The sequence below is a fragment of the Gigantopelta aegis genome, chromosome 8, assembly GCF_016097555.1.
Source record: "Gigantopelta aegis isolate Gae_Host chromosome 8, Gae_host_genome, whole genome shotgun sequence".
NCBI classification, from domain to species: Eukaryota; Metazoa; Mollusca; class Gastropoda; order Neomphalida; family Peltospiridae; genus Gigantopelta; species Gigantopelta aegis.
The window spans coordinates 61,387,570-61,406,766 of record NC_054706.1 but is presented as its reverse complement, the minus strand read 5'-3'; the positions used below and the strand labels follow the sequence as shown (position 1 = coordinate 61,406,766).

General features: G+C 40.6%; 1 protein-coding gene across 1 annotated transcript in view; it reads right to left on the bottom strand.

Moving 5' to 3' along the window:
* Positions 1-18,384, bottom strand: part of LOC121378818 (bone morphogenetic protein 1-like) — a 69,309-nt gene extending 50,925 nt beyond the window's left edge. Inside the window, exon 1 of the mRNA XM_041507146.1 lies at positions 17,910-18,384. Within this exon, the coding sequence (XP_041363080.1) occupies positions 17,910-18,069 (160 nt within the window). The 5' untranslated portion in view covers positions 18,070-18,384. The remainder of the gene's footprint in view (positions 1-17,909) is intronic.
* Positions 18,385-19,197: the final 813 nt, after the last annotated feature.

The following is a 19,197-nucleotide window of genomic DNA, read 5'->3' as shown; positions in this document are numbered from 1 at the left end:
CTGTGTTGAACGTGTAATTTTGTATCAAGTAATTCAATAACTATGTGAGATATAGCTCAGTGGTAAAACTCTCGCCTCATGTATCTTGGGTCATAGGAACGATCTGCCACAGACCCATTGGATACGTCCTTGTTCCATGCATCATACTTTCTTTGTTGATGCAACTTTGACAGCCTGTATTCGTTAAACATTATTCGTTCCATTATTCATTCATTTTATTTTATTTTTGGCAGGAAGCAATGTTTAATGATAAACAAACTAATAATTATTTAACGTCAGCCTAACATTTTAAAATGATACAGTACAAATAATAAAGTAATAAAATACATTACTGTGATATTTGTATTTACCACATTGTATTAGGTTTGACCACAAAATACTTAGTATTGTCTTTTAGAAATTTATCAGTTTAATACACCTTACAAGGTATCAATTGTTTTTGCATTTATCATAGTTTGACACCCAATAGCCGATGTATTTTTCGTGCTGGGGTGTCGTTAAACATTGATTCATTGATTCATTCATTCCTTACAAGGTATAGATCAGAATTGGGGTTGATGAGCCAAAACGACTAGAATACTCCAAGTTCCTCTACAAGTAATTAGTGTAACTCGCGATCATCTGTAATACATGTTAAAATCGTTATTACAACTCTCACCATGAAACCCAACCGTTATCAATTAAATAACTTTTATTTATTGCACCGTTGGCCATAAACAACCTGCCACGCTCCCAGTTCCCCCAAAAACAGCGCATAACACCAACGACGATTCACCATTAAACTGACGCACGAACAACTTAAGATGAAGTGAAAATGCACCATATTTTTCTACGATGAACGTACGCCGAACCGCCGAAAATTGGCACCAGTCCTAATCATTTTAACAGAGAATACATCGCGTGTTACGCCGAGTAAAACACCACGTGCTAGACTGGTATTGCAATAAGAAAATTGAAAACAGAAAACGTTGTAATCTTGGGGATTGACGTTGGGCGTTAGACATGGGATATGCACGAGCGAGAACATGGTTTTGGTCTAGCAGAAAGACACAGATGGCCATTGTCTTGGACATTGCTGTGGGCTAAAACGACTTATTGTAGATTGTCAGAAGGGCATGAGCAATTCTGAGCTGCAAGATACACGTGTTCTAACAGAACTTCACAGATATAGTTCAGATTTGTAGCTTGCAATTTGAATTAACAGATTATTTTTAAAGAATATTTATTTTAATAACATGTTTAAAGGCATATTCTGGCTTTATCAAACTTTAATTTCTTTTATAAAAGTTAATATCTCACATTTTGTCTAACATAACGCCCATTTATTGACGCAATAATATGAATGCCACTGCAGCTAAATGTAACATCAGGTTTCTACAATCAGTATTTGGCACTAGTTACTGTCGCCATTCAAAGATAACCTTTGCTTTGCTATGATTTAAATACAATATTTGCACAAAACAATAATAAAAACATTACAAATTCGACTTTTATGAAAATGATTAGGGTAATATTTATAAGCCTCGACAAAACAATGCTTGTTCTAGAACGTCAGCGACTTATTGCAGTTAGCTCGAAACTTTTTGTCTTCTTAAATTAAACGTCTAAGGTGGGTTTTTTTTATTTTTTTTTTTATCCCAACCAGTGCCCCACGACTGGTATATCAAATGCCGTGGTATGCACTGTCCTATCTATGGAAAAATGCATATAAAAAAAGGAAGGAAGGAAATGTTTTATTTAACGACGCACTCAACACATTTTATTTATGGTTATATGGCGTCGGATATATGGTTAAGGACCATACTGTTTCAGTGAAGAAGATCCTATTTTACAGTGTCCAAGGACACAGCAATTTTGAAAGGATTTTGCCTGTAGACAAAATGCTAATCTCCGTCAATTGTGCACCCGCCTAGAGCAATTTTAAATTAGTAAGTTTTGTAACAAATACAAACCCCCAAAAAGTATCAGTCTTTTCAACAGACGGCAATAATTTGTATCCAGCGGCAAAAACCTGCCATCGGTAAAGCCCCTGACCTATGCATAGAGATACGGGCTCCCATTTTTGTAGGGGGTGGGGGGTGGGGGTGGGTGGGGGCAGGCTGATTTGTGCCCGAATTAAACGAAAATGTCCGAATCTGGATAACAACATTTACTCATATTTAGCATTACCGCCAAACAGCTAAACAGGATTACAAACAAATCACTATTATGGATTACAATCAATTTTGAGGGTAGAATGACGGAAATACATATTAAAAAGGTCTCAGGTTAGCACATTTCGCCCGAATATCTATATCTGTTTTGCTCGAATGTGAAGTTTTTTGTTCGAGCACTAGTGAGCAGTTGCCACCCTCCGTCTTGTACGCTTGGGACCTATGACAATCGAATAGCCGTCGATATCGTCGTTAAGTTCAAGACGCTCACCACAAACATTATTCCAGTCTAGGTAAGGTATCAGACGCACTTCAGGAAAAACATTGTGCTTATATCCAATTAAGGTTCAAGCATGCCGTCCTGGGCACAACACACCTCAGCTATCTGGGCTGTCTGTCCAGGACAGTAGGTTAGTTGTTAGTTGGTTAGTGGTTATTGAGAGAGAAGAGGGCGTAGTGGCCTTACACCTACCCACTGAGTCGTTAAAACTCGCTTGGGTTGGAGCCAGTACCGGGCTGCGAACCCTGTACCTACCAAGCCTTATGTTCGATGGCTTAACCACGACGTCAAAGAGGAAGAAGAACAAAGCTCAGCTCACACCTATCAGATAATTTGCAAACACTGCGTTAGAGGCGAAGCTAGGAGCAACAAAGAACACACCGGTGTCAGATATCGTCTGGCCCTCCACCGTGCAGCAGAAACATTCCTTCAACACGCCCGTTCAATCTGTCCTGACGTCTTCTAGCAGGAACGGGTCAACGAGTGTGTGGCTGCATCCAGGAAGAAAAGAGATAATCTTTAGTTGGGTGAAGACACCTTTAGTTTGTTTACGTTCAGGCTGGGCCTCTATTACAACATAAAGGGAGAGGGAGATATGCAGTAAATTGGTGCGTCAGTGGCCTTTAGACCACCAGAATCTTGTTCTGAAAAACTGATGTCGATGGTCAAAATAATAATAGTAATAATAATAATACTAAAATAAAATAAGGTAAAAAAAAAAAAAAAAAAAAAAAAAAAAAAGGTTTTGGATCCATTTTATATTATTTTATTGTCTAACCATTTTTTTTTCTGTTGAAGGATAACAAGAAAAGTCATTCCCTTTCAGAACAATTAGATATTGGATGTCAAGAGCTTTTGTTCGAGCACATAAATAGAGAATAGGTTTTTACATGAGTGGCCGTTAGATACCATTCATCTCACAACGAATTGTTTTAAAATGTATCTAACGAGCGAAAGCGAGTTTGGTACGTTTATAAACAACTCTGTCTCTGTCTCTCTGTCTCTGTCTCTGTCTCTCTGTCTGTCTCTCTCTCTCTCTCTCTCTCTCTCTCTCTCTCTCTCTCTCTCTCTCTCTCTCTCTCTCTCTCTCTCTCTCTCTGATATGTGTATGTCTCTGATATGTGTATGATTTACACATATCCACTGAGTCGTTAAACTTGATCTGGGTGGGAGCCGGTATCGAGAAACGAACCAACCCAGTACCTATCAGCCTTAAGTCCGATGGCTTAAGCACTACACAACCGATGCCGGTGTAATAAAAGTAACGTTTTTCATATACGCTAACATAAGACGTGCCTTTATAGGTTGACGTCTTTAAAACCACACCTGGTTTGCACCCAGTAACCAAAAAACCCACCAACCGATCATGATATAATTCCCCAACTGACGTCAACAATCGTTTTAAAGACACAAGTCAAAATAAATAAACGCCTACAAAATCGTACGAGTAACGTAAAGCCGACACACATTGTAAATGTACTCCATTTGCTTACTTAGCAAGAATAACAGTTTCGAGTAAAACTAGTGCTCTTAGAGAAATGATATCATACGTGGGGGGTGGGGGACAATTATTTTAATAATATTAACTAGTGAAACCTAAAAGCGAGCGCAAATGAGATAAATTAAATACGCTGTATAAATACACGCGCGCGCACGTGTGTGTGTGTGTGTGTGTGTGTGTGTGTGTGTGTGTGTGTGTGCCCACGGGCGTTCGGTTCATGGTGTATGGGTGATTAGTTAGTACTACTCGATGTAACAAAAGTTAAAGTTTGTTTTGTTTAACGACACCACTAGAGCACATTGATTATTAATCATCGGCTATTGGATGTGACACATTTGGTAATTTTGACACATAGTCATAGAGAGGAAAACCACTACCTTTTGCTATTAGTAGCAAGGGGTCCTTTATATGGGCCCACGGACGGGAGTCGATCCCAGACCGACCGCGCATCAAGCGAGCGCTCTACCACTGTGCTACGTATCACCCCCATTTCACTATTAGAGTCGTACATTACATCTAACAGCCGATTATTAATTAATCAATGTGCTCTAGTTGTGTCGTTAAACAAAACAAACTAATAGTGAAAAATACGCCATTAATGTTTAGAAACAAGGATATGTCACTTTAAGGGGGACAAGGGCAGGACGTAGCCCAGTGGTAAAGCGCGCGCTCGATGCGTGGTCGGTTTGGGATCGATCCCCGTTGGTGGGCCCATTGGGCTATTTCTCGTTCCAGCCAGTGCACCACGACTTGTATATCAAAGGCCGTGGTATGTACTACCCTATCTGTGGGGTAGTGCATATAAAAGATCCCTTGCTGCTAATCGAAAAGAGTAGCCCATGGAGTGACGACAGCGGGTTTCATCTCTCAATATCTGTGTGGTCCTTAACCATATGCCTGACGCCATATAACCGTGAATAAAATGTTTTGAGTGCCTCGTTCAATAAAACATTTCCTTCCTTCCTTTCTTACTGTCACGTTAAGGTTCAACCACGCTGTCCTGAGCACACGTCTTAACCACATGGGTTGTCTCTTCATGTCAGAGATTACTGGTTACTGAGGATGTGGTTTGGGATCCCAGGACCCATCAGAAGAGTTTAAGTTTGTTTTTGTTTAACGACACCACTAGAGCAAATTGATTTATTAATCATCGGCTATTGGATGTCAAACATACGGTCATTATGACACCGTCATAGAGAGGAAACCCACTACAATATTTCCATTAGTAGCAAGGGATCTTTTATATGCACCATCCCACAGACAAGATAGCACATACCATGACCTTTGATATACAAGTCGTGGTGCACTGGCTGGAACGAGATATAGCACAAATGGGCCCACCGACGGGGATCGATCCCAAACCGACCGCGCATCAAGCGAGCGCTTTACCGTTGGGCTATCTCTGCAACTCAAGTAAATCATGATCCAGTTCATTTAGTTCACTTTCATTTTCTGATTACGTCCAGCGAAGATTAACGCACATTGTGGCACGTTTGTCCTGAACGAGGGTTAATGGTTAGATTTTAGTGGGCTACGAGAGTTAATATTTGTTTTATTTAACGACACTATTAAAACACACATTAATTAAGTGATCATCGGCTATTGGATGTCAAACATTTGGACACGTAGTCAACAGAGAAAATCCGCTACATTGGCAAAAAAGAAGTTTGACCTAATGCAAATACTATGACTATCAAAAACACGTTTAAATACAGTATACAACCACTAATATTTTATTGAAAAAAAATAGATTTAATATGTAACTTCAGTCTAACTGGTAATGAAACATCCGTCAAAAAGAAGACTGAAACGCCCAAGCTTGACCAGTATGTCCCGAGATCTAAACAGAGTCCATATCCCAGAGCTACCAGAGCCTTCCCCATCATTATTCACACCTCCACACAAAGATGAACAAAAGTACAAAATCTCCACTGAAATTCCTGAAATAACAGGAAAAAACTCCCTCTCAGATGCAGTTCTAGGAGCCTTAACACTAGAATTCCTGGAAGAAAGATACCTGCCACGACAGTGGATTCAAGCCTACACAGATGGCTCAGCATGCGAAGCTACAAGAAATGGTGGTGGTGGAATCCACATCAAGATCCCAAATCTGCCCACAGTCAACATATTTATCCAGACTGGGAAAGCATGTACAAATTACAATGCAGAAATCAAGGCCCTCGAGAAAGCAGTAGAAGTTCTGAAGGATATGCCAATCACCGACAAGCAAAACGTTGTACTGCTCACAGACGCAGTTTCTGTCCTGCAACCTCTCTCGCAGTACAGTGAAGAACTCGTCCAACTAACAACATCACTAAATCAAATCGCAGCAAAAGTCAACAAGCTCATTATGCAGAGGATCCCTTCACAGTAATGTACCAGGCAATGAAAAGGCAGACCAAATGGCCAAGGATGGTTCCAAATGGACATCAAGACCAAACACCATCCTCATACAAAGAAATTCAAAGAGGCCAAACTTCAATCCAACAGACCCCATCAACAACCTCAGTCGAGGGGAACAAGTTACAATCTTCAGACTGTGCACAGGACACTGCAGACTGCGGTCCCACCTTACCAGGATTACACATGTCCCCTCTCCAATCTGTCCCTGTGAACAAGCAGCAGAAACTGTTGATCACATCCTACAATATTGCCAACAACACAGCCAACTCAGAGATGCCTACTGGCCAACACCGCAAAACACAGAAGAAAAGGGATTATGGAGACCAGACTCCATATTCATAAACGTACTTAAGTGAATGTATGATACTTATCTGTGTACTTTAAGTATGTATTTAGGTATCATACATTGACTTAAGCACGTTTATTAATACGGAGCCAGGAATCCCTCCGTGTCACTGTGAGATTCATCCTGGCAGCAAACATCTCCCTGTGATATCATTCCAAGAAGGAACGAGAACAAGAAGAAGAAGAAGACTGGTAATTGTGAAACGATTAGATTCTCTAGCCCAAAGGTTCGACTCTACGGCCGAAGCATCTCGGGCGATAACTCTACCAGCGGAGCGAAGAAAACAAAACAAAACACCAAAACTTCCAGTCTTAAGCCTTATTTTCATTTCAACTTTATTTGCTTATATCCAATTAAGGTTCAAACACGCTGTTCTTGGCACAGACCTCAACTATCTGGGCTGTTTGTTCCGAACAAGCGTTAGTGGTTATCGTGAGCTAGAAAGAAGAGTGTATGATGGTTTTACAAACCTTCCCACTGATCCATTCAAATTCACCATATCTGGGAGCCTGTACCCAGATGCGAACCCAGTGCCTATAAGCCGATGATTTAACCACTACACCACCGAGTACCACTGTGTCAAGTAGCCTTGTGCTTGGAACATGTATGGGGTACCTGTAAAAAAGTGTTGTAAAAACATCTGGTTATACCGAAAATGAACCATGAAAGGTACCATTTTCTTCAGTTAATACTTTGAGATAGGGCTTGTAGTACTGATATTTATGGGTCATAGTTTGGTTGATATATTGCATACAGTGTTTTAAAACACAAACGTTAACATGGTCGCCCATGGGATTTCATTTGGTATAGTCATACCTACAGACGCCAGCCACCTGAAGCCAATAGCCCTAAGCAATCACTGGACTCGCTGAGTGGTTCAGAGTATACACACTTGTGTGCGAGACCGTCTGTAAGTGGAATACAAATGGCCTCCACTAAAAGAGGCCAAGTCTTCTAAAAACTGAAACAACTAGCGGCAAATGTGAAAATAAACATATCGGAAAGGGAACTGTATTGCGGACGAATAAACAACAAACATATCTTCCATTTTTTTGGTAACACGTGGATGCTCTGTACAAATATTGTGATATAGGTTAAACACCTAGGTTGTAGAGTTAGTATGTCAGAGGTATAGATGTATGTACTACAAATCCTCACCCTTATAGTAAATCAGAGAAAATAGTAGCATAATTTATTTATAAACATTCTATGACACTAAGATATGCTACGTAACTCATCAGTCATTGAATGGCTGGCACGGCAGTATTTAATACTCTATTTAAAGTTAGGTGCACTTCGAATTTTGACACGGAAAAGTGTCATGTAGTAACCTGGCGATTTTGTTCATCCACGACATGCATCTTAATGATTTTTGGGGGCTGGCTTTGTCAACTCTTGAATTTATTGATATCAAAGCATTGCCCTTGTGATACATTTTTTTCTTGTTGTTACACTGAGATAATATTGTTAACAGGTAACTGTGCTGAATAAATATCTAGAAATTGTTTTTAAAGGCGCAGACCCTTGTTTTAACACGTTAAAAATGGACACTAAGTTTGGTTAAATTACAAATCTGTGACACATTTGGATAACGTTACAAGAGTGAAACAAGAGTCTGTGAAGTTGAAACGGTGAAATACCGTTAAAATAGACTAACACTCGACTCCATAGCTATTACTTCTCAGACACACGTGCGTTTTTTAAAATATAAAAAAAACATTTTGTGGTATTAGAAACAAAAGGATGACCAGAAAAACTTCGGTTGTACGGACATGGATAAGCTAAACAATAAAATATAATTAAAGTTTGATTTCAGTGATCATAAACGGCTCTAAAAGTAAAAAATATGCCTTAATGTTTAAAAACTAGGGTATGTCCCTTTAACCCTCAAACCATTTTTATGACCAGACATAGTCTCTGACCTTACACCTGGATTAAATAATATAAAAACACATCATGTCTGATAGGGTTATGTGGTTTAAAAAATGTCTTAGTTCATCTAGTATAACGATATAAAAGGCTCATCATAATTAGTGATTTTATTTTATGTTTAGATAGACCGATCATGTTATACGTTAAAAGACGATCAACAACGCATTCCAGTCTATTTTATTTTTTTAAATTTTGGGCATAAATAACCAGCCACGTTTAAAATGAAGTCTCCCTCTAAATAAATCCACATTTTATATATCTTTGCGTTTGAGATTCCTGAAAATATCACCAGTCTGATTAACCTTGGGCTTTGAACCATATTCGTCTCTACTATCCACCTCCCCCAACCCCTAATTGCACTAATCCCAGGATCAGCAGGAACGCTAAGAACAAAATTGGCTGTTCAAACGATCTAACCAACCGTTTACCTGGATAAACGATACCATTACCCCAATTTTAACAAATATACTGAAGGCCAAAAGAAACTTTACCATTTTCAATTTGGAATTTAAGAAAAAATGAATTGTTTTTTAAAAGTAACTCAATCCAAAACACATAGCCCAAAAACAACAATAATGTATGCAGAAAATTATACCCGCCCACTGCACGTTTTGGGTGGAACACACAGAAAAGTGAAAAGCTCGTGCACTATGAACAACAGCAATTGCACGTGCAATAAGGGTATAAAAACGGTTTAGACGGCATGTCAGACATCCACACAGATAAAAAAAACCCACCATAGGAATGCCCGGACTGACACCAGAACAACGCGAGAGAGCCCTGGGTATGATACAGATGGGAGCCACTCATGCCCACATCGCCAGAACCTTCGGTTGTTCCCGTGTTACTGTTACAAACTTGATGCAACGCTACAGGCAAACAGGGCAGACATCAGACAGGCCAAGAACAAGCAGACCCAGGGTGACTTCGCCCCGTGATGACCGGTACTTGCGTACCTTGCATCTACGAAATCGCTTCCTGACAGTGACGTCATCAGCAATGAATGCCTTAGGTCACAGGGTTAGTAGACAGACAGTGGCCAGGCGACTCAGGACTCATGGAATAAGGGCTTACAGACCATATAGAGGACACTTACTAACACCACAACATCGTCGTTTGAGATTGACATGGGCTAGGACTGTACGACGTTGGCAGCGACGTGATTGGCTGCGGGTTCTTTTCACTGATGAAAGCCGGTTCTGTTTGTTCAGAGTTGATGGAAGACAGCGTGTGTACCGCCGTAGGGAAGAACGAGTGGCGGCTTGTTGCGTTCAGGAGGTCGTGCCATATGGTGGAGGGAGTGTCATGGTGTGGGGAGGTATCTGTGCACAGGATAGGATACCATTGGTCATCGTTCACGGAAACTTGACAGCTCAACGTTACAGGGTTGACGTTCTTCGTCCAACTACAATACCATTTCTCCAACGGCAGCCACGTGGTGTAATTTTTCAGCAAGACAACGCCAGACCTCATACAGCCAGAATCGTACAGAACTTCCTTAGAGCCAACAACGTAAACGTATTGCCGTGGCCTGCACGCTCCCCAGACATGTCCCCCATAGAACACCTCTGGGATGTTTTGGATCGCCGTGTTCGACAATGACCACACCCTCCAGCCAACCAACAGGAACTGATCCAGGCCCTTCAAGAAGAATGGCAACGTGTCCCACGTGACCTCATCAGACGACTGATTTTTTCTATGCGTCGGAAGAATTATTGTTTGTATTGGGGCAAGGGGTGGTCACACACGCTATTAATGTGACTTGTTATTGGACTTGAGTGATTGTATGCTTTGCATGTCGTCCATGAAGTTGAAAGCTCGATTTGTGTACACCACCTCGCTTTGGGAAAATGTGACGTCATTATCAGATGCTGAATGACACTCATTTTTAGTTATGATAATGTTGACATATTGATCTAGTCAATATATTTTACCTCATGCGACTATCTTTTGTTGTTTTTACACCAGAATGATTTAAAACTATGGTAAAGTTTCTTTTGGCCTTCAGTATATCTACATTATGGCCCCATTTCAAATTGATGCCCTTCTGCAATCCCTCCACGTTTTTTTTTAGTAATCCTTGCTTTAGTACCTTTGCTTGCCATTCCTCGCGCCAGCAAAGATTACAGTTGGCTGGCCGAGGCATTGTTTATGCAGTTAAATGGTTAATTTACCTGCATAAACGATGACCTCACCCCAATTTTTACAAATGTCTACACCCCCCTCCGTTTGAAGTCTGCAATCTCTCGATATTTTCGAGTAATCCTTGCCTTATGACCTTCGTCACTCCAGCTAAGATCACATTTGGCTGACAAAGGCATCGTTTATGTGTTAAATGATTGGTTTTTATATAAACAATAACCTTGTGCTTACACGCTTATTCTCATGTACATCCTCCCTCACCCGAGCCCCTACCCCACTCTCCCCCGATTCCTCGCACTAGTCCTAGGATTTGTGTGAAAGTTAAGAACACAAATGGCTATTATCCCAATTTTTACAAATGTCTACATTTTGGCCCCAAATGAAAGTTGATGCCCTTCTGCAACCACTCCACATTTTTTTTTTTTTGAGTAATCCTTGCCTTGGGACCTTATTCTTCTTCGCTGCCATCCTTCGCCCCAGCTAAACACACAACATGCTGGTCAAGCAGTCTGTCTAAAAACGAACCATTTCACTGAACAAATGGTCGCTTTGTTCTCCACACATGTACATCGCACATGCATTCCGAAACAATGGTATGCCTGGAGGTATTTGTAACACGGAAGTAAGGAAATAACGGTCTGACAGGGCAAACCATTGGTTTAATTCGACAGCAGCATTTTCAGTTCTGCTCGCTGCCGAGTTCCAGCAGACTCCATCTGTTGAGTCAGCTCCAACGGCATGCAGTGGAAACCTGTAAGTCGTTGTGACAATGTGAAGAAGAAGGAAGATTTTTTTTTTTTACCTAGATAAAGGTGCGTTATAGCAGTACCATTAGTAGTAACGATCATTGGTAAAGTTAAAGTTTGTTTTGTTTAACGACACCACTAAAGCACATTGATTAATTAATCACCGGCTATTGGATGTCAAACGTTTGGTAATTTCTGACTCATAGTCATCAGAGGAAACCAGTTACATTTTCCCTAATGCAACATGGGATCCTTTTATATGCACTTTCCCACAGACAGGAAAGCACATACCACGGCCTTTGACCAGTTGTGGTGCACTGGCTTGGAACGACAAAAACAAAACAATGGATGGATCCACAGATGTGGTTCGACCGTGCGACGCAAGCACTCAACCGATTGAGCTAAATCCCGCCCCTATGTGGTAAACAGGACATGATCTAATCGATTCAACCGGCCTCGCTGGTGTCTAGGTTAATCCATCGGATATAAGGTTGGTAGGTACTGAGTTCGTAGCCCGATACCGGCTCCCACCCAGAGCGAGTTTTAACGACTCAGTGGGTAGGTATAAGACCACTACACCCTCTTCTCTCTAACCACTAACAATTCACGACTAACCCACTGTCCTGGACAGATAGTCCAGATAGCTGAGGTGTGTGCCCAGGACAGCGTGCTTGAACCTTAATTGGATATAAGCACGGAAATAAGTTGAAATGAAATTTAATCGGTTCAGCTACCTCTTAGCTTGATTTGATTAACTAAAGTCGTTATGATTTACACGTTTTCACAGCACAGGGCATCCGTGTTAGAAATCGTTATTGCTAGTCGCAACGTGTCAGTGCATCTTAACACTTCCTTTAGGGTGTGATTTTAACAAGTTCACCAAAAAACCCAGGTTTCAGTTATTTACAAAGGGCGTCCCGTTTGACTTAATAATTGTTATGATGTTTAGTCTGGGTAATATCCTTAACAACATGCCAATGCAAATTACAAATTCAACTTCTGGTGCATTGCTGAGGTTCTGGAGTTTTTAGATCAAAGATCCCAACAGCGTCTCTGACATAACTGTCTGAACACCAATTTTTGTGGGGATATAAATGACTATGATCATAGCAAGACAAACAGAGGATGAAAATAGATTTTTCAGACGACACACTGTGATTTATAGACTGACAGTTTTCCCACATCATCAGTACGATAGCTTTCAAACTGTAATTGTCTATTCATTCCAACGCGTTTACATAAATATTTTAGGCCAACGATTAATGTTGCTATACATCTCTGCCAGATCAAACATTTTGAAATAATTAAAGTGGAATCTTAATTAAATATTTTGACAACAAAGACCAAAACCACTGTTCAACATAGCTAAACATTTTCAGTAAAACTGCAATCATATCATAATTAAAGAGTATAGTTTATTACAGGCACAGACCCTAGTTTCAACCCGGACAAATGGACACTAAGGTTGGTTAAGTTACAAACATGTAACACATTTGGATAACATTACAAGGGAGTGAAATAAAGAGTCTGTGACGTTGAAACGGTGAAATATCGTTAAAAAAGGGACTAAAACTCGACTCCATAACTGTTATATCTCAGACGCACGTGCGTTTTAAACATATGAAGAAAAAAACATTTTGTGATATTTAGAAACACCAGGATGACCAGAAACACTTCGGTTGTACGGAAATGGATTATCTAAATAATAAAATATAAGTAATGTTTGATTTCAGTGATCATAAACGGCACTAATAGTGAAAATTATGCCGTAGTATTTTAAAAAACTAGGGTATGTCCCTTTAACTGTTTTGTTTAACAACTCCACTAACCAGAACACATTGATAATTAAGCGTCAGCTATTGCATGTTAAACATTTGGTAATCCTGGCATGTAGTCTTCTGAGAAAAAAACGCAAAAAAGAAAAGAAAAAAAAGAGACTGTTAGTATCAAGGGATCTGTTATAATTATACACTTTGCCACAAGCAGAACAACGCGTACCATGGTCTGGAAAAGTGTAAGGTACATTTTTGTTTCTTTAATTTCTAGAGCTTTCTGGCATAGACATGAACGTTAAAGATTGCTTTGTTTAACGGCACCACTAGGTCACGTTGATTTATTCGTCATCGGCTAATGGGTGCCAAACAATTGGTATTTTTGACATAATATAATCCCAGAGAAAACCAGCTATATTTTCCCATTAGCAGCAACGGATCATTTATGTGCACCACCCACTGACAGAACAGCACACACCACGGACTTTAATAAATATTCAAATCGTGGGGCACTGGTTGGAACGGGAAAAACCCAGTCAGAGAATGGGTCCACGGAGTGATTCGATCCTGCGACCAACGCACCTCAGGCGAGTGCTTTAAAATGCGAGACATCCAATGTTTGCGTATTTACACGTTTTTTCTATTGGCATGTGTCTAACCCCAAACGTGACTAAGCGGATATAGCGACGTAAGAGAATCGTTCGACTTTGTAGCGAGTTGTGAATCTTGATTTCAAACTAGGACTTCGGTGCAGCGGAAATGACAGATCGGAAATGATCACCGTAGTAAGGTCATACCATAAATGCGGTTAGTTGAAAACAAACCTAAAACAGGATCAAACAAGGCAAAGCAAGGCAGGACAGGGCAGGACAGGACATGACAGCACAGCACAGGGCAGGGCAGGGGGCAGGGCAGGGCAGGGCAGGGCAGGGCAGGGCAGAGCAGGGCAGAAGCGCACAGCACGACAGAGGTTATGGAATGGCGGGATAGCACAGCACAGGGTAGACCAGGGCAGGACAGCACAAAACAGGGCAGAGCAAAGCAGGGCAAACCAGGACAGGGCAAGGCAGCACAGCACAGTGCAAATATTAAGAAATGCAAAAGTAAATACACACAGCCATATAATTATAATTGAAAATAACCATCCACACCAATTTGTTCGTGAATATATATTTAGGAAAATATATAGTGTATGAAACCAAACTGAGAAAAACACGACAGTACAGAACATGATACATTCTATAAGTGGGTCTCAGGGGAATAGCTGAGATAAACTATAATTGTTTGTGTAAATTATTAACCATAGATTTCTGCCAGTCAGACAATTTGTGTCTGAAAATATTATATGCAGCAGATATAATGAATCACTTTATTCCGTTGATACCCTTAATCTATATATGTCTCCAAACACCTGCACAAGTCACAACCCTCACACGTCTGAAAAATCAATTACTGTTATATCACTTGGGGTTCCATTTCAGTTGAAAACCCGGGATGGATCGTTGGCGTAGCCGAAGGGGTGGGAGGGGAGGGGGCATGGGGGCATGGTCCCCAAACACAACTCTTTGTTTTCCCCTATCATATTTTATATTTTGCTGTCGCCCCTGAAATCAACTTATACACAGAATGTTTGTATCTATTCAACAAACACTTGACCAGCCAAGAGAGATACAATTATGTGCCTTTGTTTACAAAGCCAGTGCACCACGACTGGTATATCAAAGGCCGTTAGGTGTTATCCTGTCTGTGGGATGGTGCATATAAAAGATCCCTTGCTGTTAATCGAAAAGAGTAGCCCACGAAGTGGCGACAGCGTATTTCTTCTCTATATAGCTGTGTGGTCCTTAACCATATGTCCGACCGCATATAACCGTAATTACAATGTGTTGAGTGCGTCGTTAAATAAAACATTTCCTTCTTTTCTTGTTTACAATGTCCATTCTGTTGTTTTTCAGTTGTGGTTTTATTAGGGAACGTATAAGCCCTCGAGAGGAGGTGAACACACGAGAAACCCTGAGTAAGCGCTCTACTTAACAGCCTGTAACAAATCGTTACCACACGTCGTGCCGTGTGATCGCACCTTTATTAATTATATATTTTTTCTTCTTCTGTTTGCCACACTTACGCGCGTTGCTTATCGCAGACAGTATGTTATACGAAACTGTTATTAACACGAAGGATCACGTATTACGGCGTATGACCCCAGACTGTGTAACATATTACATTTACACGGAGACCTATGTGGTGAAAACAAACACAACACGGCAATGTATAACACGTGGTCGTATTCTACCCCGGTAATACAGAAAACGTGTAAATAACACGAGATAATAAGCAAGCTTTCTCTCCTAGACCTAAAGTTAAAGTTTGTTTTGTTTAACGACACCACTACAGCACTTTGATTTATTGATCATACACTGCAGGTTATTGGATGTCAAATAGTTGGTAACTTTTGACTCGTAGTCTTCAAGGAAACCCACAACATCTTCCCATTAGCAGCAAGGAACCTTTTAAATATAGATTTTCCCCACAGACAGGACAGCACATACCACGGCAATGGATATACAATTGGTTGAGTGAGGGAAAAACCCAATCAGAGAAGAGGTCCACTGAGGGGGTTCGATCCTTCGATGCAATCACCCCAGACGAGCGCTCTATCCACTAGAATCCGCCCCCTCCTAGACCAATGAAATATTAAATTATAGTGAACATTACTCGTTAAACTGGTATATCAAAGATGATGGTATGTGTTATTATATTTGTTAATCTAAAATAAAAGTGATCTATAAGGTGGAAGAATAGCTTTTCCTCCATTCGCTAGTCAAAGTATGACAAGCCCCTTGACCCAGCAACAGTCCCCAAAACATATAAATATTTTTAAAACGCATACGTGTTCGATAACCTTGACTTTTGAGGCAAACATTTGTCAATGTTAATACCTCTACATGAATCGTGATTTTTTTTTTTTTTTTATGTATGATACCAATTTTATCATCACACATCTTATGGACTCTTTCTTGAACAGAAGTACGGATTTTATCATATTTAATGTTGTGTAGTTCATATTTTAAAATGTTTCATTAACACCTTATAATTTAGCTAATCCTATGACGTAGTTAACTAGCATAAACAAAGAAAAAATAAACAGTGTGAAAAAACAACATTGGCTTAGGATAAACACTGTGTGATAAACATTGGCTTAGAATAAAAACTGTGTGCTAAATATTGGCTAAGGATACGAGTCATAAACCAAGAGAATAACATGGTGCGAAAAACCATTGGCTGAAGATACGACTACTGTCAGACACGTTCGCAATAATTAACATGCATCAGCATGTTTTTATATTAACGATCCACGTTTACGAAGTTGTAAGAGTTTCTTATTATATCCGGCAAAGACTATTTTCATTTAAAATAAGTAAATAAAAGCACAAGCCAAATACAACATTTTTAATTGTTTTATTTATTTACCAAGAGCTCCTGTATCGTCGCATCTATTAAGATATAAAATAACCTTCAGCATTTGAAACTGTCTGAACGTGACGTGTCGTGTCGTGACAGTTACAACACGTGTGCGACATTCATTTAAATATACATGTGTAACGCATATTACACTGAGTATATTTAAGAGTTGATAACAAGGGATCACATGAGGGTGGGGGTGAGGGGGTCAGGCGAGGTTATTTTAATACCCTCCCACCACCGAATATGACATTATACAACTTGCATTCACAGCGCACGATTAAGAAAGACCGATGAATGGGTGTATGTAGATGTGTGTGTATATATATATATATATAGTGAAACCCCTCAAAACCGGAAACCCTTGGGACCAATATAAATGTCCGATTTTAAGAGGGATCCGCTTTAGAGAGGTTCTGTACTGATTTTTAAAACGGGATTCCGGTTTACAGAGGGTCCAGTCTTGAGAGGTTTCACTATATATATATATATATATATATATATATATATTCGTGCTCTAATCGATTTTATCATTGTTTATGCTAGAGTATTTATATTATATTGCAGTAAGCTTAATATAGGCACAGCAGTTTCCATCTTTCTCCTCCCACCAGGTCAATCCCCATCATCCAACCAACAATTCATCCATCTATGCATACACCCAGCCACCCGAATTACCGTTCACTCCATCCATCCATCCATCCATCGATCCAGCCAACCAGCCAGCCAGCCAGCTAAACAATCCATCCATCTTTCTATCCATTCATCCGCCCGTCTGACATTCCGTGTGTGTGCATCCTTCCACCCCTCCGTCCATCCATCAATCCCTCCCTCCCTCCTTCTCCCTCTCCCTCCATCCTTCCACAGATCCATCTATCCAATATCCATTCACCCATCCATCATCCATCCATTCATCCATCTATTCTTCCACCCATCCATACGTCCGTTTCTCCACCCGTCCATCCATCCATCCATCCATCCACCCATCCATCCATCCACCCATCCATCCATCCATCCATCCATCCATCCATCCACCCATCCATCCATCCACCCACCCACCCACCCATCCATACATCCATTCATCCATCCATCCATCCATCCATCCATCCATTCATTCATCCATTATTCATCCATCCATCCATCCATCCAGTTCACTACAACACAACACTTACCAGCTTTACACGGGTCCATAAATATATCATTGGACGTCCTGTGAGGTACGAGCTGTCCAAACACTGCACTTCCAGAATGTAATCCAAAATGCGAATCAAAGACAACACACAGCACAGTCTGTAGAAATAATGCCACTCTTGATATATGTGGCTTCTCCATTCTATCCAACACAGTGACAGAAAGAGCGAGAAAACAATATATAAATCATACAAAATAACAAATAAATAATAGTGCTCCGAGTTGCTGACGCTATGGTCTACTGCATCCCTCGGTCGTTATTGTAAATACACACACACACACACGTTGTACAAAAGGTAGGGTCGGTAGTTAGGTTCGGCGGACGGAAAAAAACTTTCATGAGAATCAGCTGTTCTTTAGTTGTTCATATTCTTACACACTTGTGTTGTCTGAGTGAGAGAACATTGGAAATTGTCTGCTTTCAAAATCACTGACAGAGAGAGCGAATGGAGAGTGAGTTATCCGATTATGACAGAAGCTGCCAATTACAATTAGTCGCTGACCAATGAAAGTTAATGGGCGGGGCTACTCACCCACGGAGAGAGTTGATAGTAGTACCACGTTTGACGTAGTGGAGCTATATTGTAAATATACAAGTTCGTTTGTCTGTCAGTCTGTTTGTCTATATGAGTAACGGTGACTGTCTGTTTATTGAGTACATTTTACTATAATGTATGTCGCTTTAATTGACTGTTTAACCCCCAACCCCCACCCCCCTCTCCCTCCCTCTCTCTCTCTCTCTCTCTCTCTCTCTCTCTCTCTCTCTCTCTCTCTCTCTCTCTCTCTCTCTCTCTCTCTTTCTAACACACATACACTCTCTCTGTCACTATATCTCTCTGTCTTTCTCTCTCTGCTTGTCTCTCCCTCTGTCTGTTTCTCTCTCTCTCTCTCTCTCTCTCTCTCTCTCTCTCTCTCTCTCTCTCTCTCTCTCTCTCTCTCACCATCTCTCTATGTGCCTGTCTCTCCATCTATCTCTGTGTTTCTGTCTTTGTTTCACTCCCTGACATGTCTCTCTCTCTCTCTCTCTCTCTCTCTCTCTCTCTCTCTCTCTCTCTCTCTCTCTCTCTCTCTTCTTCGTCTATCTATATCTCTGTTTTCTCTCTTTTTGTCTCACTCACTGACTCTGTACACGTCTGTCTGTCTGTCTTTCTATCTCTCTGTCTCTGTCTCTCTGTCTCTGTCTCTCTCTGTCTCTCTCTCTCACTCACTCATATGTATCTCTCTGTGTGTCTGTGTTTCTATCTCTTTGTCTCTTTCTGTGACTCTCTG